General features: G+C 43.0%; 1 protein-coding gene across 1 annotated transcript in view; it reads left to right on the forward strand.

Moving 5' to 3' along the window:
* Positions 1 to 24,893, forward strand: part of LOC134887531 (sodium-dependent serotonin transporter-like) — a 117,632-nt gene that overhangs the window by 63,953 nt on the left and 28,786 nt on the right. Inside the window, exon 9 of the mRNA XM_063913223.1 lies at positions 16,692 to 16,791. Coding sequence (XP_063769293.1) covers positions 16,692 to 16,791 — 100 coding nt within the window. The remainder of the gene's footprint in view (positions 1 to 16,691; positions 16,792 to 24,893) is intronic.

Genomic DNA, 24,893 nt, shown 5'->3' on the forward strand with positions numbered 1-24,893 from the left:
AATGTTGCCAGTTAGTGGAGAGAACCCTGCGCACTGGTGATACAGACTGGCGAATCGCCATTCCTTCCATCAGGGGTGGTAGAGGCAAAGACAGTAGGGCAATTTAAACATGCATGGGATAGACATAAGGATCTCCTTACAAAGAGATAAATGTAAAAAAAAAAAAAGGGGCAGACTAGATGGGCCAAGTGGTTCTTATCTGCTGACAAATTCTATGTTTCTATAGCACACAGAATGAGCCGAAATTCACATTATAGCACACTGAATGAGCCGAAATTCACATTATAGCACACTGTATGAGCCGAAATTCACATTATAGCACACTGAATGAGCTGAAATTCACATTGTAGCACACTGAATGAGCCGAAATTCACATTATAGCACACTGAATGAGCCGAAATTCACATTATAGCACACTGTATGAGCCGAAATTCACATTATAGCACACTGTATGAGCTGAAATTCACATTATAGCACACTGTATGAGCTGAAATTCACATTGTAGCACACTGAATGAGCTGAAATTCACATTGTAGCACACTGAATGAGCCGAAATTCACATTATAGCACACTGAATGAGCCGAAATTCACATTATAGCACACTGTATGAGCCGAAATTCACATTATAGCACACTGTATGAGCTGAAATTCACATTATAGCACACTGAATGAGCCGAAATTCACATTGTAGCACACTGTATGAGCTGAAATTCACATTGTAGCACACCGAATGAGCCGACATTCACATTGTAGCACACTGAATGAGCCGAAATTCACATTATAGCGCACTGAATGAGCCGAAATTCACATTATAGCACACTGAATGAGCCAAAATTCACATTACAGTACACTGAATGAGCCAAAATAATGCAGGCACTGGGGGCAAGGGAAATCCTACCCCCATATTAACTTACACTGGGGCAGCGAGGAAAAAAAACACAGTGGGGAGACGTGGCACACAGACACTTTAGCTAGGAGGGGATGGGGGAGACATGGAACACAGACGCTTTAGTTAGGAGGGGAGACATGGCACACACACTTTAGCTAGCAAGCTAGGAGGAGAAGGGGGGGTGGATGACACACACACACACACACACACACACACACACACTTTAGCTTGGAGGGGAGGAGACATGGCATACACTGACACCTACTCATATTTTGTCCGCAGCAGCATGAGGAGTCGGGATGGAGGCCGGGTCCCGCCGCAGTGTTGGGAACGGGGTGGAGAGCGGTGCAGCGCGGCGGGGGAAGGGGGGAGAGAGAGCGTCCTGACGCGCGTACAGGGAGGAGGGGGCGTAGTTAGAACGGACGGCAGAGGCAGCAGTGTATACAATCACTGTAGCCTGTCCCCGCCGGCCTCTGTTCTGACCACGCCCCCTCCTCCCTGTACGCGCGTCAGGACGCTCTCTCTCTCCCCTTCCCCCGCCGCGCTGCACCGCTCTCCACCCCGTTCCCAACACCGCGGCGGGACCCGGCCTCTATCCCAGTGCCGGTATGTGTAGGGGGGGCATTCGCTCTAATCGTCCCCCGCTAAATCCGCCACTGGGGACCGTACCAACTTCCTGAGGGTTAATGGTTCGTAATCCCAGCTGACAGGACACTGAGCTCCTGAGGTGCTGATCACCCATCGTTAGTGTGTGTGCCCACGCTGGCAGCTAGCCGCCACCCTCTAACAGATGCCGAAGCTCAAGGTGTGGTGAGTGTTACACTAGGGTCCTGGTTAGCGGGTGCCCGGTGGAGTTTTGGTGGCATGTCATTGGCCACGAGCTGCGGTGCCAGCCGCGGATAAAACTGTCTCTCATCAGCAGTGCTCACTGTCAGAAAAGGCCTTGTGTGTACTGTTATGTTTTATTATGTTTTAACATGGCCAGTATAAAAAATGAGCTACAGGGACCGTGCGCCATTGTAAGGGGCGGGGCTTCCCGGAGCGGGACCAGAGGCGGGAAGGCACCATTTCCTGCTGCTGCGGATCACCAAGGCTGCATGAACACTGCTCCTCCGGGGACCCACACAGTTACAGACTTCTGTCCTGGTACCAGGGGGTCATAGCAGGGAGGGAGCTCTCCAGCGGCAGCGCCGCTGCACTTTTATCAGGTTATACACTTATATTCACACACTGTGCTGCTGTGTTCTGTGTGCTGGTCTCCATTTCCTCAGTGTATTCAGTGAGCTGCGCTGTATTTGCAGTGCTGTAAATATGTCTGTGGACATGGTTATGTGTGCTGCTTGTAACTCTACCCCTTCATCAGCGGGGTCCCTCATGTGTGAACAATGTTCCTTATCTCCACAGTGACAAAGTTCACAGGCACTTGACTGGTTAGATCATTTTAAATGCATGATTCAGAATGTCAATTCAGAATTAGTTGGAGCTAAAAAGGAGAGACAGGTGTTAAAACAGTCTATTGATTGTATGGCTAAAGCAGCAGATACCAGGAAGGCTTCTCAGCCCCCTCTGTTGGTTTCACATAAGCCCTCACTGCCACAATTGCTCCAGTATAATTCTGATCAGCCTGATGGGGCTGATGATAATATGGATGAGGACAGCTCTCTATCCAATGGGGTGGAGGCCCTAATTTTTGCTGTAAGAGAGGCCCTTCACATACCGGATCAGGAGGCAGAACCAGATGAGGAGTTGTACTTTAATGTTAGACTTAAGGCCTCAGCAACCTTTCCTGTGTCTAAGGAGTTAAACTCCCTGGCCAAGGAAGTGTGGTTAATCCCTGATAAGAAATGTAAAATCCCTTTTTAGGTTTTTAGCTACTTTTCCCCTCCCAGAGGAGGACAGGATGATATGGGAAAAACCCCCATCAGTCGATACGTCTGTGTCCAGACTGTCTAAAAAATTGGTTCTGCCGGTGCCAGGGGCTATATCCCTAAAAGAGCTGGCTGACCGTAAAATTGAGTCCACTCTCAAGGCAATTTATACAGCAGCAGGCGTTGCACAGCACCCCACAATAGTTTGTGGGTGGATTTCTAGGGCAATGGTCAAGTGGTCCGATCAGATTATTAATGGATTAGACAATCTGCCCCAGGATGAGGTCATTACTTTACTGCAACACATTCAGGATGCTAAGAAAAACAAGAATCACCTGCGCTCTGTTGCTAATAAGGGTATATCACCCAACTTAATTAAATAAATATACTGTAATTAATAATATAAAATATAAAAAGGGACGGTAGGTTTAAGTTGAATTAATATATATATTCTATTTAATCAAAACAATATCTAAAAACATAGATGTCTTTCAAACATATGAAAACATATCTATAAAATAAATTCATGGGTCATGACACATTCACAGGTCCCCTCAGGAGAAGTATATCATACCCCAGGCTAGGACTCCCTCCGGAATTAAGTCCACACTGACAAGTAAAGGAATTGTTGGATGATGGAGTTCGGTAAATCCCTTTTAAGCACAGCAGTGCAAGCTTTTTCATGCAGGTAGGGATATCTCCAATTTCACCGCAGGTGGTAATGTCCAAGGGAAAAGGCCCAATTGATGCCGTCTGGGTAAAGTTAAAGAAAATCTCCAATCTTGTAGAGGGGATTTTTTAGAAGTGTCCAGCAATCTCGTCTCAACGCGTTTTGCTGGTGTTGACAGCCAGCTTCCTCAGGAGTGAATGATGGAGTCTGACCCAAGACTCCTTATAAACCCTAAACGATTACTAAAATTCAAGACACCTGAAAATCAATTAGTTCAACAAACCTAACCGTCCTAATGAATGTATAAAAAGTGTATCACATTCACCTCAGAATTGGTCTCACATGTAGATGCATATAGTATTATATAAAAACTAAATCTGAAAGATGTTAAAAAGTTTGTTTAATGGAATTCTTAAAGTACGGTCATGTGACACTACATCGTCACATGACCTAATTCTATTGTGCTCATTGGTATGCCCAGGTCAGATGACCAATCTGACCTGGGTTTACAGGAAGTAGGGCGGAAGCGCTGGCGCCAGCCGTGGGCGGAACGGCACCATATGATGCACCCCCGGCCGCACCCCCCACCGCGCGGCCCATGGCCCCGATCCACGTGACTAAGCATGCGACCAGCGCCTGGACGCCGCACCTTGGCAACGCGGCCCCGGGCACAACAAAGACACAGTTAAACACAGGCCGGCGCATGCGCATCAGCCCCACTCTCCGTATATAAACATAAAAAAGTTCCTCCAGATTTTCAAATGTCACTGCTGGATTAAGTCAGTGCATGTGCATGCAGCATTAGAAACTTCACATATCAGACACATCTCTACCTATCTAAACAAAAAGAGGAGACTATAACATGCATTAATACAAAAAAAAATATAAAAAGCAATATTCATAAACTCATCAATGAAATACATTTGATGTATAAATACGTTGGTCACAGGCAATTATCTCAATTGTAACATCCACTGAGATATATATAGAAAATAGTAATTCGACTTTGTAAGTTTTTGGTAATGTTGTTAAATTACATATCTTGTTAAGAAGCCCTGTCTAGAATAGATGGGAATATAACAGAAGAGATAAAAGTAAAGGGAGAATGAGATACAGGGACAAATTGAGGAACATTATGGAAAGGTATTTTTTGAAGATCCTTAGAATGAGGATAATGAAGAGATAAGTTACTTAATCTAGATCACTGAATTAAGTTCGATCGCTTCGTTAAGTCCATCAGGGTACAGTGAATTACATTTCAACATCCAATATACCTCTCTAGTTCATAATTTATTAAAGCGATCACCACCCCTGGCTGTTGGTGCGACCGCCGATACTAAAGACACTATAGTAAGGCTACTCGGATCATTGGAATGTATTTCATTAAAGTGTCGTGATACACTGTGGGGTAGATGTATTAACCTGTAGAAGGCATAAGGAAGTGATAAACCAGTGATAAAGCAGTGTTAAGTGCAAGGTGATAATGCACCAGCCAATCAGCTCCTAACTGGTAATTTACATATGAGAGCTGATTGGCTGGTGTGTTTATCACCTTGCACATATCACTGGTTTATCACTTCCTTATGCCTTTTCCAGGTTAATACATCTGCCCCTCTGTGTGTTACAGTTTTTCATAATATTACGGCGATGCTCCATAAATCTAGTATGAAGAGATCTCGTAGTTCTTCCGACGTAGCATGAGCCACACCCACATTTGAGAAGATATATGACAAATTTCGAATCGCAATTCATAAAAGATTGTAATATATACTCTTCATTGGTCAAGGGCAAATGTATAGATGTGGTTTTTCTGGGTATATAGGAACACATAGTGCATCTTGTCTTGCCACATCTATAGAAGCCACATGGTCTCTGCACTAACCAACTGTGACCAGTGGACTTGGTATTAGTTTTGTTTATTCTAAGATGGCTTGGTGCTAGTATGGTTTTTAGAGTCTTATTTTTCTTATAAATTACCTGTATATTATTCGGTAATAATTTCCCAAGTATAGTATCTTGTCTCAATACTTTATAACTACGGGAGATAATTGCTTTAATTCGTCCTGAGCATCTGTTGTATTTGCTAATGAAAGCACATTGTCTATCTTCTATCTTATTAACAGAATCCTGAATGGATTTTATGGTCCATATTTTTCTCCAAGAGGTCCTTTCTATCCATATTCAGCACCTCTTCTAAAGCTTGTTCCAAAATATTATCAGGGTACTCTCTTAATCTAAATGATTCGATCATTTCACTAGCTTGTGTACGAAAGGTCTCAATCTCGGTACAGTTGTGTCTCAATCTCATCAATTGCCCCTTTAGTATGCTACGTTTCCAGGGAGCGTAATGGGCACTTTTATAATGTAAATATGAGTTAGTATTAACCGATTTAATATAGTTAGAAGTGATTATTTTATCTGCCACTGCTCTAAGGGTCACATCCAGAAAATCAACGTGTTCCTGACTAAAAGTGAAAGTGAAAGATAAATTATAGTGATTTGAATTAAGTGATGAAACAAAATCAGAAGCTGATGAAACATCCCCATCCCAAATAATAAAAAGATCATCTATGTAACGGCCATAGAAGACCAGGTTCGCGCCCCAGCCGCCACTCCACACGTGGTGATCTTCAAAGTCCCCCATGTAGTGATTGGCATAGCTGGGCGCGAATCTGGTCCCCATGGCCGTCCCCATAACCTGTAAATAGTACGTGTCCAGGAAAAGAAAATGATTGTGATGAAGAATGAACAAAATACAATCCAACAAAAATTTGCTATGTTCCACACTGAGGTCTCCATCCGAGGACAAACATTCACGTATGGCTTCTATGCCCTTAGAATGAGGAATGTGTGTATAGAGTGCTTGGACATCCAGTGTCAGAAATGCATAACCGTGTTTCCAAGAAATCTTTTGAATTTTATTAAGGAAGTCAGTTGTGTCTCTCAGATGGGACCTCAGCGTGGAAACACGTGGTTGAAGAAAATAATCTATATAATAAGAGAGGTTAGAAGTGAGTGAATTAATTCCAGAAATGATAGGTCTCCCAGGAGGTGAGGTGAGGGATTTGTGAATCTTTGGGAGAAAATAAAAGGTGGGTGTAACCGGGAATAAAGGAAACAGGAATCGACATTCTTCTCTGGAGATGACCCCTGAAAGAACAGCAGAGTCCAGAAGAAGAGAAAGTTCTTGGGTCTAAACCTGGGTAGGGTTTATTTTAAGAATTTAATAAAATTGAGTGTCATGCAATTGTCTGAATGCTTCGTTGGTATAATCTTCTCTATTCATTAGAACCAAACTTCCTCCCTTATCCGCCTCTTTAATGATTATAGTAGTATCCTGAGTAAGATGTTTAAGCGCCCTTTTTTCCTGTCTTGATAAATTAGAGTAATGGTGCTTTGTTTTTGTTGTTTCCCAATTAATTCTTTAAAATCTTCCAAAGTAATTTTGTAAAAAGACTCGATACAGCTACTCTTTGCCGAGATCGGAAAAAAATCGGATTTTAGTCTGAATGTGTTGGTCGATTTTTGTGTATCATAAATCTTCCTATAGTCCCCAGAGTTGGGTTGTTCTGTATGGTTCTGTTCCCAGAGTTCCTCGAGGGTGGAAAGCATGACATCATCATTAGAATCCAATAATATGGGTATAGACTGATCTCTGTGTCGCTCGAGGTCCCTTTTTGCAAAGAATCTCTTGCGGCACAGAGAGCGGACATAGTGATTTAATTCAACATAGAGATCGAAAATGTTAGGTTCATCTGTTGGTGAAAATTTCAGGCCTTTCTCCAATAGAGAAATGTCTGATTGACTCAAGATTCGGTTAGATAAATTAAAAATACTTCTTTTATGTGTCTTGCCAATTTGATGCTGGACTATACTCTTCTTGGATTTTTTCTGTTCATGCTTTCCTCCTCTCTTGCCCCTGGGCTTGTATTTCTGCCTTTTTTTGGGGTGTCTTTGTGATAAGGGTGATTGAATTTCGTTTTTGGACGTGCCCCTAAAAAATCCCTGTCATCTATATAGTGTTTCTGTGTTCCTCCAGAGTTCTCATCTCTATATTCACTCCTTTTCCCCTGTGGAGGAGTGATATGGCTATCTACAGGGTTATATTGCTCTCTCCTATCCACTTTCTTATATCCCTGATTTTTATAGTTATTGGAATAAGGGGAGTCTCTGGACTGATTCCTAAGAAACGGTCTAGATCTTGGTTTAGACCAATCTCTCCCTCTATTAGGTAATGGTTGTTCTCTAGATCGGACATGGTTTTTCTGTATTCTTTCTATAGGATCTTACGGCATCATTTTCATAGTCATATAAATCTCTCCTAAATTTTTTCTGTTTTTGTTCCATAATATTTCGTTCGTATCTTATAACCTTATCATTAACCATCTTATCTCTCTCATTAAAACTTTCCTCTCTATTAAATTTCTCCATTGACTTCTTTAAAATATTTATCTCTTTTTCAATACAAAGGACTTTAGAAGATCTGTATTTAACATTCAGGATGCTGCTAATTTTATGAGCGACGTTATTAAGGATTTGTGTAAAATAAATGGCTGCACTACTGCTATGGCCGTTTCGGCATGCAGAGCTCTGTGGTTACATCAATGGTCAGCGGACGCTGATTCCAAAAAGGGTGTGGAAAATGTTCCCTTTACAGGTGATGCTTTGTTTGGGGATGAATTGAATAAATGGATATCCCAGGCAACGGCAGGTAAGTCTACCTATCTGCCGTAGGCTGCACCACCTGCTAGACGTTCTTACACAGGACCCTCCCTGCAGTCCTTTCGTGTGGCAAGATTCAGGGGCAGGGGCTGAGGAGTCTCCACCACTCCGAGAGGATCTTGTGGTAAATCCCGTAAACCGGCAGCTGCGGCCTCCCTGGACCAGACCACTGGATCTCCTGCCGCTAAGCCTTCCGCGTGAAGGTTGGCCCCAGCGGCAAGGCGACTTTTAGGTGGGTGCTCATCTTCAACACTTCGCCCACGTGTGGGCAAAGTCCTGCCGGGATCCATGGGTGAGGGATCTCTTTTCCCAGGGATACCGGCTGGAATACCAAGCACTAGCTCCTCACAGATTTTCCAAATCGGGCTTGCCAGCTTTACCCGCAGCAAGAGTTACCTTGCAAGAGGCTATTCAAAAACTTTTGTGAACAGGGGTGGTAGTCCCAGTACCTCCTCCATTACGCAACAGGGGTTTTTACTCCAGTCTTTTTGTCATTCCAAAACCAGACGGTTCGGTGCGACCCAACTTAAACTTCTCTCAACCCGTATCTGCGGGTGTTCAAATTCAAGATGGAATCTCTGCGGGCAGTGGTGTCAAGTCTGGAGGAGGGGGAATTCCTGGTATCCCTGGATGTCAAAGATGCTTACCTACACATTCCCATGTGGCCCCTTCATCAGGCTTACCTCAGGTTCGCCATCTTGGACAACCATTTTCAGTTTCAGGCCTTGCCCTTTGGCCTGTTCACAGCACCGAGGGTCTTCACCAAAGTCATGGCAGAGATGATGCTGCAACTGCGCATGATGGGAGTCAACATAGTCCCCTACTTGGACGATATCCTGATAAAGGCTATGTCCAGGGAGCGTCTATTGCACAGCATTGATCTGACGACTCGCCTGCTTACGGATCATGGGTGGATCCTAAATTTCTGGAAATCTCACCTGGAACAAACCCAGTGTCTTCAGTTCCTGGGAATGATACTGGATACAGTGTCTCAGAAGGTATTTCTTCTGATGGGCAAGGTTTTGGCTATCCAGGCTATGGTGCGCTCAGTGCTCTGTCCTCGCAAGGTGTCCATCCATCTTTGCATATGCTTGCTGGGCAGGATGGCTGCCACTTACGAGGCAATCCAGTATGGCAGACTTCATGCCCGGCCATTTCAGCTGGATCTGCTGGACAAATGGTCGGGGTCTCACCAGCACATGCATCAGGAAGTGACTTTATCTCCGAAAGCTCGGATTTTCTCTATTATGGTGGCTACAAGTTCCTCACGTGGTAGAAGGCAGGAATTTCAATATCCACTCATGGATTCTACTGAGCCCAGAGGAAGCTCTAACATAGAGCGAAATGCGCATTGGTGTAGCCGTGCGCCGCCAGTATCATGTTATTGTCTATTAGCTCATAATTGACTTGCCAGTATACTGTATACCTATATGCCGTTCTAACATTTAGAGGAGATTCAGTGATAGAAAAACCTGGTGTTATATCTATCTATATAACGAATGTGCTACACATATTGTCATGCTCAGTAAGACATATTAGCAAAAAGCAGGGTACTATGAACTATTAGATCATAATCAGTCTGTTGAAAGCCAGTATATCCCTAGTTAAAGTACTATGCTAAATGATTCAATACATATCAATCGCTGGCTCTTATATAGAGGGAAATATTCAGTGAACATTGTTTTCCTGCACTGTGTGATTATAAAAATTATCATATTAGTGTGTATTATGTATTGAGGATGTGACTATTTATTTTGGAAGGTACTATTCAAGCAAAATAATAAACTTTATAAATAAGTGCATCACAATATCATTTCTCCATCACCTTATGATGCAATCTGTAATTTATCAACTAACGATCTATAATATTATATAACACGAACCAGTGATTTGCTTCAGATCCCACTCCTACCCATATGTACATTCTTATACTGTGATTATAGAACAGATGGGATGTAATTAATGCAAAAGGTTTGAATGAGAGGATTTAGGAATTTATTTTCCCACCACTCATTCAAATCATAGTAGGCACCAGTCCCTGTAATTATCATCATACCTGTTGTCCACACGGGGGACACACGGCCATACAATATAGTTATTTGAAAATAAGGATAGGTGTCCTAGCACATGCACAGTTGATACACGGTGTATGGGAAATTACATAATAATAATATTATCTATAAGAGTATAGGAGAGGACTGATCTGGAATTGGACTGGAACATCAAGTATAATATACATTAAGTGATTCAGTGGTGCACCCAGGGGGGGTTTCCGAGCACCCAGAAACCCCCTCCACCAAATTTTTTTTTTATTTTTTTTTATTTTTTTGCTGCATGAGTATTATTAATGGCTGTCTAGCGTCCTCTGCAGCCTGCTGTCTTCATGGTGGCACTTGTAAGTGCTTAATAAAAGTTTACTTTCTTTTAATTATAGTACATATATATCCATGTGCATACATATATACACATGTATATACATACATATAAACACGCACACACACACACACATACACATGTGATATATATATATACATGTGTATATTTACGTGTACTGTATGTATATATATATATATATATGCATGTTTAATATGCTATGTATATGTATATATACATATATATACAGTATATATATATATATATATATGTGTGTGTGTGTATATACGGTATATATATATGTAGATATGTATGTATATATATATATATATATATATATATATATATACACACACACACACACACTAGTTTTACGGACCCAGCATATACTTGGTCACCTCAGTCCCCACCCCCGTGATTGGCTCCACCCAGTTCTGGAAACCCCACCATGCAAATCCTGCGTTTGCCACTGTGATTGATATATTAGTTGGGACGTATGTCCCCTGTTATTGGATGTCACCAGTAATTACATCTTTGTAAACTTAACATATCTGTGGCCAGTAGGGATATACTGAGTAATATAGATCTAAATAATTAATAACTGTGGCAAAATATTACAAACAGCTATATTTCTAGTATGCTTAATGTTTGCGGTACAGAAATAAGGGCACACTGCCAAGAATTCTAATTGAAACCTATGTAGCAACATTTGTTGCCAGTCTCTGCACATAGAGCAATACAAAATTGAAACTAACTGTTGCCAATAAACAAAAGTGAGTAGACACATCATAAACACCAAGGTTGTGAAATATCAATTCTATATCCACTTCTTCTTTTTTATTTTTTTAATAATTTATTGAGATAAATATGGATTACATTTAGAACCTTATATAATATATCATTCGGATATAGGTACAGTTATGTATCATGTACAGAAATTTATGGCAAGGAAAATAGTACATTAACATTTGTAAGATATATATAAATAATTGGAACTTAGAACAATAATACTCATCACAAGAGTTTATTGGTTGTATAAGGAATAATAGGCGGCACACGATTTGGTTTCAATAAACATTTTTATTTATACACACAAGACAGAAATCTGTCAAATAAAAATTTATTTTTCGTCACGTTTTTCTGTTTCTATACTGTTTTTAATATTTCGCTTTGCATGGTCAAGTATTTAGGCCATAATAATACTGCATGTGAAATTAATAATAAAGGATATATTCCACGTGGGTATTGGTATTTCATGTCTGAAAATACATATTCAGCAATCTATTTATAAAATTAAATAAATACTACAGATATATATTTGTGAGTGGGATAGAGTGCACCCGAATAAACTGATCCCTGCCACCATTCCCTTCTCCTATATGCTTCTCGTCTCAACAAGAACCTATGCCGTTACTGTTCCAGAACGAGGGATCCGCAGGCAGTAGCAGTGGATGCGCTGACGACGCCTTGACCGTAGCAGTTTGTGTACCTTTTCCCTCCTCTACCGCTAATCCCAAGGGTTCTAAAAAGACTAAGAAGGGAAAGCGTTCAAGCAATTCTAATTGCCTTGGATTGGCCTTGGCAGGCGTGGTACTCGGACCTCCTAACCATGGCTCTGGAGGATCCCTGGCTTCTACCACTCCGAAAGGATCTTATTCAACAAGGTCCGTTCGTCTATCCAGATTTACAGCGGCTACGTTTGACATCTTGGAAGTTGAGATGGAGATTCTAGCAAGAAAAGGTCTTCCCTGTCGGGTTATTTCCACCATGGTCCAAGCCAGGAAGATGGTGACATCAAAACATTATCATCGTATCTGGAAAAAGTATATTTCCTGGTGTGAAAGTAGAAAGGTGTCTCCCGTGGAATTTAGAACTGGTCGCTTTCTACTTTTTCTGCAAGCGGGAGTGGATATGGGCCTCCAGTTAGGCTCCATCAAAGTCTAGATTTCAGCACTCTCTATTTTCTTCCAGAAACAACTTGCCATGTTGCCGGAAGTTTAAACTTTCCTAAAAGGAGTTCTAAATATGCAACCACCCTTTGTGCCTCCCACGGCTCCGTGGGATCTCAATGTGGTTCTGTCCTTTCTTCAATCAGACTGGTTTGAACCCTTACATAGGGTGGAGTTGAAATTTCTTACCTGGAAGACGGTGATGTTACTAGCATTAGCGCCTGCCAGACGTGTCTCTGAATTGGGGGCCTTATCCTGAATTGGGGGCCTTATCCTGTAAGCCCTTATTTGATTTTCCATGAAGACAAGGCAGAACTCCAGACGCGTCCTCAGTTTTTGCCGAAAGTGGTTTCAACTTTTCATGTCAATCAGGCCTTTGTGGTTCCGGTGTTGTCTGATGCTTCCATTGGGCCAAAGTCCTTGGATGTAGTGAGGGCTCTGAAGATTTATGTCAAGAGGATGGCTCGTCATCAGAAATCTGATTCTCTGTCCTTTATGATGCTACCAAGATCGGTCATCCGGCTTCTAAGCAATCAATTGCGCGTTGGCTCCGGTTGACCATTCAACAAGTCTATACTTCGGCGGCTCTGCCTTTGCTGCCGTCTATTCAGGCCCACTCGATGAGATCTGTGGGCTCTTCCTGGGTGGCTGCCCGGGGTGTCTCGGACTTACAGTTGTGTCGAGCTGCTACTTGGTCTCGTTCAAACACTTTTGTTAAGTTCTATAGCTTCGACACCTTGGCCAAGGATGACCTTCAGTTTGGTCAGGCAGTTTTACGAGGGACTTAGCACTCTCCCACCCATTTGGAAGCTTTGGGACTTCCCCATGGTACTAAAGTACAGAACCCCAGTATCCACTAGGACGTAAGAGAAAATAGGAATTGAATACCTACCGGTAATTCCTTTTCTCCTAGGGGGCGAGTCAGACTTGATCATAGCTGTGCTAAATTTAGCACAGCTACGATCAGGAACACAGACATAGCCCGCCCCGCATGTCAGTCCCTGCCCCATCGCAGAAGTGCAAAAGCATCGCACAGCGGCGATGCTTTTGCACATCAGGAGTAGCTCCCGGCCAATGCAGCTTTTGCGTGCTGGCCGGGAGCTACTCGTCGCTGTCCGGGTCGCAGCGGTTGCGTATGATGTCACACCTGCGTTTGCTGGACCGCGCCCAAAAAATGGTGGCCAAATGCCGTCGTGCCACCCCCTCCCGCCCAGCGACCGCCTCTGCCTGTCAATCACTGTGGCGCCGGCACATGCGCAGTGCTGACCTGATTGCTGCGCTGCAAAGAACTGCAGCGAGCGATCAGGTCAGAATGACCCCCGTAGTTCGTAGTGGATACTGGGCGCCTGCCTCAGTGCTTCGATTCCTGCTTATCTGAGTAAGTATTTGGTTGGCCCGCAGGTGCGGTCTTTTTTTCTGTTGTTGGGATAGCTGTGCTATCCTGGTTAGCTTGATGTTGCTATCCTCTTTTCTGCTTGGTGCCCTCCTTTTGGTTATGGTTGTATGTTGGCTATGTGCCTCACCGCTGTTGTACATGTTTTATTCTCTCGTGGTATGTCCGTCTCCTAGGGCAATTTTCTTAGACTGAATCTGGTAGGAGGGGCATAGAGGGGAGGAGCCAGCACACACATACACACACTAAAGGTTTTAAAGTGCCAGGATCCAGTGGACCTGATCTATACCCCATGGTACTACAGAACCCCAGTATCCACTACGGACTAGTAGAAAAGGAATTGCCGGTAGGGATTAAATTCATATGTTTGCTGAACAAATTGCTTTCTATCATTTTTTAAATGCATACAAGAGCAATTTTTGTTAGTTCCACATTTTTTTGGTGTACGGACAGATTTACCCAGTTTTCGCTTTTCACATTCAGCACCGATTTTCCCTGTAATCTAGTTTTCGTAAATTTGCAATGGCATAAGGCGAATAGTGGGAAAGCTCATACCTATTGATTTATGGAATCATATTTATGAATATTAATATTTAATATATCATATATGGTATTTAATATATGGATATATTTTAATTAATATGTGTTTATCATATATATCTGCAAATATATTATGTCAGGCTTACTAAGTGGCTGATAAATATATGCAGTCCTTATACATATGACTTATGAAATTATGAAGTTAAGATTCCTTAAAGAGAGTTCAAGCTTGAATATTACTGCTCCTTTTATATGATTATTTATTTACAGGCAGATCAAATCGTACAGAATAAGATATATATACTAATTATTTATCTATGCTTCCTTAGTTATATAACATAAAACAACATGACATAAGTTTCACAAACAGTTTAAATTACTAACATAAAGTGTATACTTGCAAGTACATGATTGCCATCCCAAGGATCATTCTTTCTGCATCTGCTTCATGACTTCTTCTCTTCCTGACTGACTGACTTCCTTCTAACAGACCTACCTCTTTTTATCCTATATTTTACCAATTCAAACTAGCATATTCTCATAGTTTCCAATGGAGTAGATAATTATAGGTTTGCCATTTACATTCCAAGGTGTCGTAAAACATGTTCTGCTCCAAGTTGGAGTTTCTGCTCAAGCAGGTATGGTCCATAAAACGTGTCCTTTCCTTATACTGTACATCAAAGACCTTTGGTTATTTGAAGTATAACAATATTTGTTTGCCTGAAGCATGTTTTATCAATGGATGTGATCTCTTTTTGTAGTAGCTAATGTAAGCTACTGTTTTATGACCCATGATCTGACATACAACTGGACCATTGACCAGCTGGTTTTATAATTGCCAGAGGTGTTGCAAATCTTGATTCTGATCTAAATGTACACCTGTGGATTCCAGTGTCCATTTGATTGTAAATGCATTCTTTGTTATACTGTGACCTCTCTAGCCTTATTTATGGCTAGAGCAGAACAAACCTGTTCCCTACACTATGGGGGTCATTCCGAGTTGTTCTCTCGTTATTTTTTTTCGCTACGGAGCGATTAGTCGCAAACTGCGCATGCGCAATGTTCGCAGTGCACCTGCGCCAAGTAAATTAGCAAAAAAGTATGGTATTTTACTCACGGCGTAATGAAGTTTTTTCATCGTTCTGGTGATCGGCGTGTGATTGACAGGCAGTGGGTGTTTCTGGGCGGAAACTGACCGTTTTCTGGGAGTGTGCGGAAAAACGCAGGCGTTTCAGGGAAAAACGCGGGAGTGGCTGGAGATACGGGGGAGTGTCTGGCTGAACGCTGGGTGTGTTTGTGACGTCAAACCAGGAACGAAACTGACTGAACTGATCGCAATGTAGGAGTAAGTCTCGAGCTACTCAGATACTGCTAAGAATTTTCTATTCGCAATTCTGCTAATCTTTCGTTCGCAATTCTGCTATGCTAAGATACACTCCCAGAGGGCAGCGGCTTAGCGTGTGCAATGCTGCTAAAAGCAGCTAGCGAGCGAACAACTCGGAAAGGGCCTATGTTTTATCATCTTGCAGTAAAACACAAATATATACAGTATAAATATATAAACACATATACAAACCTAATTTCTTAAATCAGCTATACATTACCTCATACATTCAAACTTATTTCATATCTATTCCTTACTATATATATATCCACTATACTATTCACTATGGTTACATCACCTATTTATAATGACTTATATTTTAATTCAGACAATATCCATTGCCCTAATATTATACTGAGTGCGGACAATTACCTATATGGCAACATACCCTTGAAAAGTCCATCGAACGAAGATGGCGGGAATCATGTTAAATTACTGTGATTTTGCAGCTAATTGAATTCTGCCCTATATGAAGTATGAGTCCTAATATTTCTTAGCATTGTATGGCTTAAACAACAGTTTAGAAGTACAGCAAACTCTTCTTACTATAATGATACTGGTGCATTATAAACAGAAATAATTAAGGACAAATATGATTAGCAGTGCATGTAAATCCGTGTGCCAGTGCAAAGGTTGTCCATATTTAACATATCTGTTATACTGTATAGTGCATATCTGAAACAATGCCCAAAATAATTCTTTATAACTAATGAACTTTTCAATATTGGTAATTCCAAATATTAGAGAGAACAGTGTTGTGTAGCTCATGTCATGTATATACTTTATTCCCTGTAATTATGCTTCAAAATGTCATTATGAAACAGTCCAATAAAACAGATAATACTTGCATTAGTGTATTCTATATGTATTACTGTAAATGTCTTCTATTTCTTACTTTAACAGGGAGGTGCATATGTTGTAAAACTTCTGGAGGAATTCGGGGCTGGCTGTTCTATCATCGCAGTTGTGTTCCTAGAGGCGGTTGCTGTTTCATGGTTTTATGGTGAGAGTAGAGTTAAGTAATTTAATGTTATTTGTACAGTTTGCACTAAATATCAATCCAGCTCAATGGACTTTACTGAAATGATATATGTTTGGCTTGGCTACAAGGCAGATGGCAGAAGACTGGGCACACACAGAATTTTCTAAAGTGTACGCATATTAAAGCTTATAGCAGACAGTATGAACCCAAGCAACAGTTTTGCCGATAGAAGGATGATTGTTAATAATAATCAATGTTATTAATCACTTACCAGTATTATCTCTTACTTATCGTCCCTGTGTAACAGGCTATTCTGTCAAACTATTACAAATATGAAGTAGACTGAATGTTTGCTGACACAGCAGCAGGACTAAACTTGGGACTTTGCAATAACATGCATAAAAAAATGATTAAACCACCTGCAATGTTTTTTCAACTATAGCTTTATAGTCCCTTAACTGCTAGCATAACGTTTACACAAAAAGCACATGCTTAAATCTCACGTGAAAATGTTTACAAATGCTTTCCACATGGATTCGATGTGTGGTTGATATAAACGGTATGTGGCTGATTCAGAATTGGATGTAGACACGGCTGCATATTATAGTGGTCACCTGTCTGCGTGTACATCATTGCAAATGAATGTGCAAGGACTGAGACGACCACTTTCAGTGTCTGTACACGCTGTAATACCGCCTGGTGTATCTTTACAAGGCACCATCAGTCAGGGCCAGCTTAATGTATAGGCACACTGGGCAGCTGCCCAGGGACCAACGACTCTAGGGGCCTTCGAGCAGTGGCAGGTTGAGCTGGAAGATAACTGCTTCCCCCTCCCCGAGCTAGTGCCTCCGGAGGTTCTTGGGAGGCAGGTAGAGAATGCTGCCCAACCACTGGGATTGTGAATTAAATAGTCAGTGCAGGCCTGCCTCACTGCCTGCAACCAGGCAGTGTATGCCTCTCACCATGCTAATTGGCAGATGGCTGGAGCTATGCACCAATCAGAGAGAAGCATTCTCTACCTGCCTCCCAGCCTGCAGCTAGACGATGAATGATTGTCAGATTGCTAATTGACGGATGACTAGAGCTATCCACCAGAGTGCTCACAGCCATTCACCATATGAAAGCGGGTCTGGGACTCAAGGTCGACAGCAATTAGGTTGACACTAGTTTGGTCGACACACCTTAGGTTGACACCTGAAATAGGTGGACATGGACAAAAGGCCGACATGAACGGTCGACATGGAAAAATGTCGACATGAGTTTTTAATGTTTTTTTGGTGTCTTTTCTCCGTAATGTGACCGGGAACCCTAATTAGTGCACTGTGTCTCCTTGCATGGCTCGCCATGCTTCGGGCAAGGTGCTTCGCTGTGCTCAGCACAGATTACTGTTCCCAATAGTAGTCCACGTGGATCGTAAGGTATGAAAAAGTTCAAAATATGAAGAAAAAAATGTAAAAAACTCGTCAACCTTTTTCCATGTCGACCTTGTCCATGTCGACCTTTTGTCCATGTCCACATATTCCAGGTGTCAACCTAAGGTGCGTCGACCAATTGGTGTCGACTTAAGTGGTGTCGACCTTATTGGTGTCGACCTTTTGTCCAGATACCATGAAAGAATGTGGAGATACACACGGGACCGCAGGAGGGTTAATTTATGATTTATTTATTTTTTTCATTTATTTCCGTGAATGAGTGGATAGGGGCCTCAGTGCATTGTTTTGGCCAGGGCCTACAATGCTGTTAAAGCAGCGGTCGCACCATCAAAACTTGAAGCAGCTCTTTGGCAGGTGTAGATATAGCATCTGAGAAAGTCCTGCAAAGTAAACGATTGAACTTCTAAATAGGCAACCTCTTGTGACACGCCTGTTACACTCCCATAACATGCCTATAAGGTGGACCATCTTCATCACTCTGTTTATCCACCTCCCAGTCACTAAGCAAGAATGGCCTGCATTTTTCCAATACATGTCTGATACCATGAGTTTCAATCACAACAATGCCTTTGTGTGTACACTTTGTGTAAGTCATGCGCAATAGGAGTTTTTAGGGATTTTTGCACATGCAAAAGTAGCAAGCACCTGCTGAACTCAGTCAACACCGGCATTGGGCCTAATTCAGACTGGATCGCTGCAGCGGTCTGAATCCCTATGTAGCGTGCGCACGCGCAGCAGACGCACTGCGCGTGTGCACCCAGGGAGCCCAGTGAGATGCTAACAGCATCTCTGGGCTGCGATCGCCTCTGCCTGATTGACAGGGCGGGAGGAAGCGCGCCGTTGGTGGGGAGCGGTCCAGGCAATGCAGGTGTGTCCGGACCATTGCGGGGTCGGGCCGCGGTGGCTGCATGACATCACGCGCAGCCACTGCGACCCAGTACATGGCGGCTAGTGGCCTGCCAGCGTGCAGGAGCTGCGCTAGCAGGGAGCTACTCACCAAGTGCAAAAGCATCACAGCCGTGCGATGCTTTTGCACCTGTGCGGGGGTGTCGGGCCTGACATGCGGAATGGTCTAGCCCTGTGCTGGTCATCCCCCTGTATGTCAGAGTAAATGATTGTAGCTATGCTAAATTTAGCACAGCTACAATCAACTCGGAATGACCCCCATTATTCAGAGTAATAAGTAAAACAGAAAAAAAAAAATCTGAGCAAACTTGCACCTTAGCAAACCAGGTCGGGTGGGGCCAGTGCCAGAATTTAGTATTTCTCAGCCAGAGGCAAACTTTGCTCCACCCATCCCCCCCACAATTCTCTCAATGGTTTATAGCAGGCAAGAGTGGAGGCAAAGTCCAGGAGGGGACAGAGACATACAAGTGTACAATAGGTAGTACAGCCTGCGTAAATGTGCTGCCTCTAAAACAACAGACAATGGGGGTCATTCCGAGTTGACCGCTCGCTAGCTATTTTTTTTGTAGCGCTGCGGTCAGATAGTCGCCGCCTATGGGGAGTGTATGTTCGCTTTGCAAGTGTGCGAACGCTTGTGCAGCCGAGTGGTACAAAAACAGTTTGTGCAGTTTCTGAGTAGGTCTGAACTTACTCAGCCGCTGCAATCACTTCAGCCTGTCCGGTCCCGGAATTGACATCAGACACCCGCCCTGCCAAAGCTTGGACACGCCTGCGTTTTTCCAACCACTCCCTGAAAACGGTCAGTTGACTACCCATAACCGCCTTCTTCCTGTCAATCTTCTTGCGTTCGGCTGTGCGAATGGATTCTTTGTTAAATCCATCACCCAGCACCAATCCGCTTACTCACCTGCTGCGAATATCCGGCTTGGAGCTGACGTCAGTAACCCTCCTCTTCAACGGCTGGGCACGCCTGTGTTTTTCCAGACACTCCTCGAAAACGGTGAGTTGCCGCTCAGGTCTGCCTTCTGCCTGTCAATCTTCTTGCGTTCGCCGCTGCGATGTGGCTTCTTTGTAAAGTCCATTGCTCTGTGGTGACAGGCCTCGCTGGCGAACCATGCGCCTGCGCATTGCTGCCCATGCGCATGCGCAGTTCAGACCTGTTCGCACGGCTGCGAGAAATTGCAGCGTGCGAACGGGTTGGAATGACCCCCATTGTCTCTAGGGGTTACACCACTAGGCAGGGCATCTTTATTGTGCATGCGTGAATCACTGGAAAATAACCGAGACGCCCATTTTCCAAGTGATTTTGCAGCTCTGCAGCAAGCGCCTGGCCGGCAGAGAGGGTAGTATAGTTAAATGCGAGCAGGGTGTGCAGTGTGTGGGCTCCCCATGTGCACTCATTTTAGATACGCCAGTGTGTCCTAGCTGAAATTACAGTATAACAATAAAGCTGTCTACTATTTGTGGGCTACAGTAAATGCAAAAGCCAGCAATATTTACAATGCATGCAGGGTTGGCCCGAGGCCAAATGTGAAAAATTTTTGGTAAGTGAATATATTCTTCGGCACCCCACCCCTCTTCCTTAGTACTTTTGCCCGTGCCTACAAATAAGGAAGGCCTGGCCTCACGGAAAAGCTCAGTTGTAGTGCCCCTTACACATTTTGCTTGCTGTAGAAGCGGCCCTTACATATTAATCAATATGACCCCTATGCAACCCCTTCTCGGAGACTCACCGATCAGGCAGTGGTGTTGGCGCCGCCATGTCCAGCAGCGCACCACATTATAGTAGTGATGTGCACCGGAAATTTTTCGGGTTTTGTGTTTTGGTTTTGGATTCGGTTACGCAGCCGTGTTTTGGATTCGGACGCGTTTTGGTAAAACCTCCCTGACAATTTTTTGGCGGATTCGGGTGTGTTTTGGATTCGGGTGGTTTTTTTTACAAAAAAACCCTCAAAAACAGCTTAAATCATAGAATTTGGGGGTCATTTTGATCCCATAGTATTATTAACCTCAATAACCATAATTTCCACTCATTTTCAGTCTATTCTGAACACCTCACACCTCACAATATTATTTTTAGTCCTAAAATTTGCACCGAGGTCGCTGGATGACTAAGCTAAGCGACCCAAGTGGCCGACACAAACACCTGGCCCATCTAGGAGTGGCACTGCAGTGTCAGACAGGATGGCAGATTTAAAAAATAGTCCCCAAACAGCACATGATGCAAAGAAAAAAAGAGGTGCAATGAGGTAGCTGTGTGACTAAGCTAAGCGACCCAAGTGGCCGACACAAACACCTGGCCCATCTAGGAGTTGCACTGCAGTGTCAGATAGGATGGCAGATTTAAAAAATAGTCCCCAAACAGCACATGATGCAAAGAAAAAAAGAGGTGCACCAAGGTCGCTGGATGGCTAAGCTAAGCGACCCAAGTGCCCGACACAAACACCTGGCCCATCTAGGAGTGGCAATGCAGTTTTCTAGCGAGAGGATGAGTGCTTCCATCTTCATGTGAATCTGAACCACTAGCCATGAACATAGGCCAGGGCCTCAGCCGTTCCTTGCCACTCCGTGTCGTAAATGGCATATTGGCAAGTTTACGCTTCTCATCAGACGCTTTTAATTTAGATTTTTGGGTTATTTTACTGAACTTTTGTAGTATACTTGACGACACAGAGGTAGAGCAGTGGACTACTGTACCGTACTTCTATATATATACTGGTGGTCAGCAAAATTCTGCACTGTCCTCCTACTATATACTGCGCACAACTAAAATGCAGCACAGGTATGGATGCATAGTATACTTGACGACACAGAGGTAGAGCAGTGGACTACTGTACCGTACTGCTATATATATACTGGTGGTCAGCAAAATTCTGCACTGTCCTCTTACTATATACTGGGCACAACTAAAATGTACCACAGGTATGGATGCATAGTATACTTGACGACACAGTGGTAGAGCAGTGGACTACTGTACCGTACTGCTATATATATACTGGTGGTCAGCAAAATTCTGCACTGTCCTCCTACTATATACTGCACACAACTAAAATGCAGCACAGGTATGGATGCATAGTATACTTGATGACACAGAGGTAGAGCAGTGGACTACTGTACCGTACTGCTATATATATACTGGTGGTCAGCAAAATTCTGCACTGTCCTCCTACTATATACTGCGCACAACTAAAATGCAGCACAGGTATGGATGGATAGTATACTTGATGACACAGAGGTAGAGCAGTGGACCACTGTACCGTACTGCTATATATATACTGGTGGTCAGCAAAATTCTGCACTGTCCTCCAACTATATACTGCGCACAACTAAAATGCAGCACAGGTATGGATGAATAGTATATTTGATGACACAGAGGTAGAGCAGTGGACTACTGTACCGTACTGCTATATATATATACTGGTGGTCAGCAAAATTCTGCACTGTCCTCCTACTATATACTGCGCACAACTAAAATGCAGCACAGGTATGGATGCATAGTATACTTGACAACACAGAGGTAGAGCAGTGGACTACTGTACCGTACTGCTATATATATACTGGTGGTCAGCAAAATTCTGCACTGTCCTCCTACTATATACTGCACACAACTAAAATGCAGCACAGGTATGGATGCATAGTATACTTGACGACACAGAGGTAGAGCAGTGGACTACTGTACCATACTGCTATATATATACTGGTGGTCAGCAAAATTCTGAACTGTCCTCCTACTATATACTGCGCACAACTAAAATGCAGCACAGGTATGGATGCATAGTATACTTGACGACACAGAGGTAGAGCAGTGGACTACTGTACCGTACTGCTATATATATACTGGTGGTCAGCAAAATTCTGCACTGTCCTCCTACTATATACTGCGCACAACTAAAATGCAGCACAGGTATGGATGGATAGTATACTTGACGACACAGTGGTAGAGCAGTGGACTACTGTACCGTACTGCTATATATATACTGGTGGTCAGCAAAATTCTGCACTGTCCTCCTACTATACACTGCGCACAACTAAAATGCAGCACAGGTATGGATGCATAGTATACTTGACGACACAGAGGTAGAGCAGTGGACTACTATACCATACTGCTATATATATACTGGTGGTCAGCAAAATTCTGCACTGTCCTCCTACTATATACTGCGCACAACTAAAATGCAGCACAGGTATGGATGGATAGTATACTTGACAACACAGAGGTAGAGCAATGGACTACTGTACCGTACTGCTATATATATACTGGTGGTCAGCAAAATTCTGCACTGTCCTCCTACTATATACTACAATGCAGCACAGATATGGAGCGTTTTTCAGGCAGAGAACGTAGATATTTTCAGCACACTGAGCACAGATATTTGCAAGCACACTGAGCACAGACGTTTGCAGCACACTGAGCACAGATATTTGCAGCACATTGAACACAGAAACTGAAAGAACGCAGCCATGTCCTCTCGCTATCATCTCCAAAGCACGAGTGAAAATGGCGGTGACGCGCGGCTCCTTATATACAATACGAATCTCGAATCTCGTGTCGTAAATGGCATATTGGCAAGTTTACGCTTCTCATCAGACGCTTTTAATTTAGATTTTTGGGTTATTTTACTGAACTTTTGTAGTATACTTGACGACACAGAGGTAGAGCAGTGGACTACTGTACCGTACTTCTATATATATACTGGTGGTCAGCAAAATTCTGCACTGTCCTCCTACTATATACTGCGCACAACTAAAATGCAGCACAGGTATGGATGCATAGTATACTTGACGACACAGAGGTAGAGCAGTGGACTACTGTACCGTACTGCTATATATATACTGGTGGTCAGCAAAATTCTGCACTGTCCTCCTACTATATACTGGGCACAACTAAAATGTACCACAGGTATGGATGCATAGTATACTTGACGACACAGTGGTAGAGCAGTGGACTACTGTACCGTACTGCTATATATATACTGGTGGTCAGCAAAATTCTGCACTGTCCTCCTACTATATACTGCACACAACTAAAATGCAGCACAGGTATGGATGCATAGTATACTTGATGACACAGAGGTAGAGCAGTGGACTACTGTACCGTACTGCTATATATATACTGGTGGTCAGCAAAATTCTGCACTGTCCTCCTACTATATACTGCGCACAACTAAAATGCAGCACAGGTATGGATGGATAGTATACTTGATGACACAGAGGTAGAGCAGTGGACTACTGTACCGTACTGCTATATATATACTGGTGGTCAGCAAAATTCTGCACTGTCCTCCAACTATATACTGCGCACAACTAAAATGCAGCACAGGTATGGATGAATAGTATATTTGATGACACAGAGGTAGAGCAGTGGACTACTGTACCGTACTGCTATATATATATACTGGTGGTCAGCAAAATTCTGCACTGTCATCCTACTATATACTGCGCACAACTAAAATGCAGCACAGGTATGGATGCATAGTATACTTGACAACACAGAGGTAGAGCAGTGGACTACTGTACCGTACTGCTATATATATACTGGTGGTCAGCAAAATTCTGAACTGTCCTCCTACTATATACTGCACACAACTAAAATGCAGCACAGGTATGGATGCATAGTATACTTGACGACACAGAGGTAGAGCAGTGGACTACTGTACCATACTGCTATATATATACTGGTGGTCAGCAAAATTCTGAACTGTCCTCCTACTATATACTGCACACAACTAAAATGCAGCACAGGTATGGATGCATAGTATACTTGACGACACAGAGGTAGAGCAG

The sequence above is a fragment of the Pseudophryne corroboree genome, chromosome 1 (assembly GCF_028390025.1).
Source record: "Pseudophryne corroboree isolate aPseCor3 chromosome 1, aPseCor3.hap2, whole genome shotgun sequence".
NCBI lineage: Eukaryota > Metazoa > Chordata > Amphibia > Anura > Myobatrachidae > Pseudophryne > Pseudophryne corroboree.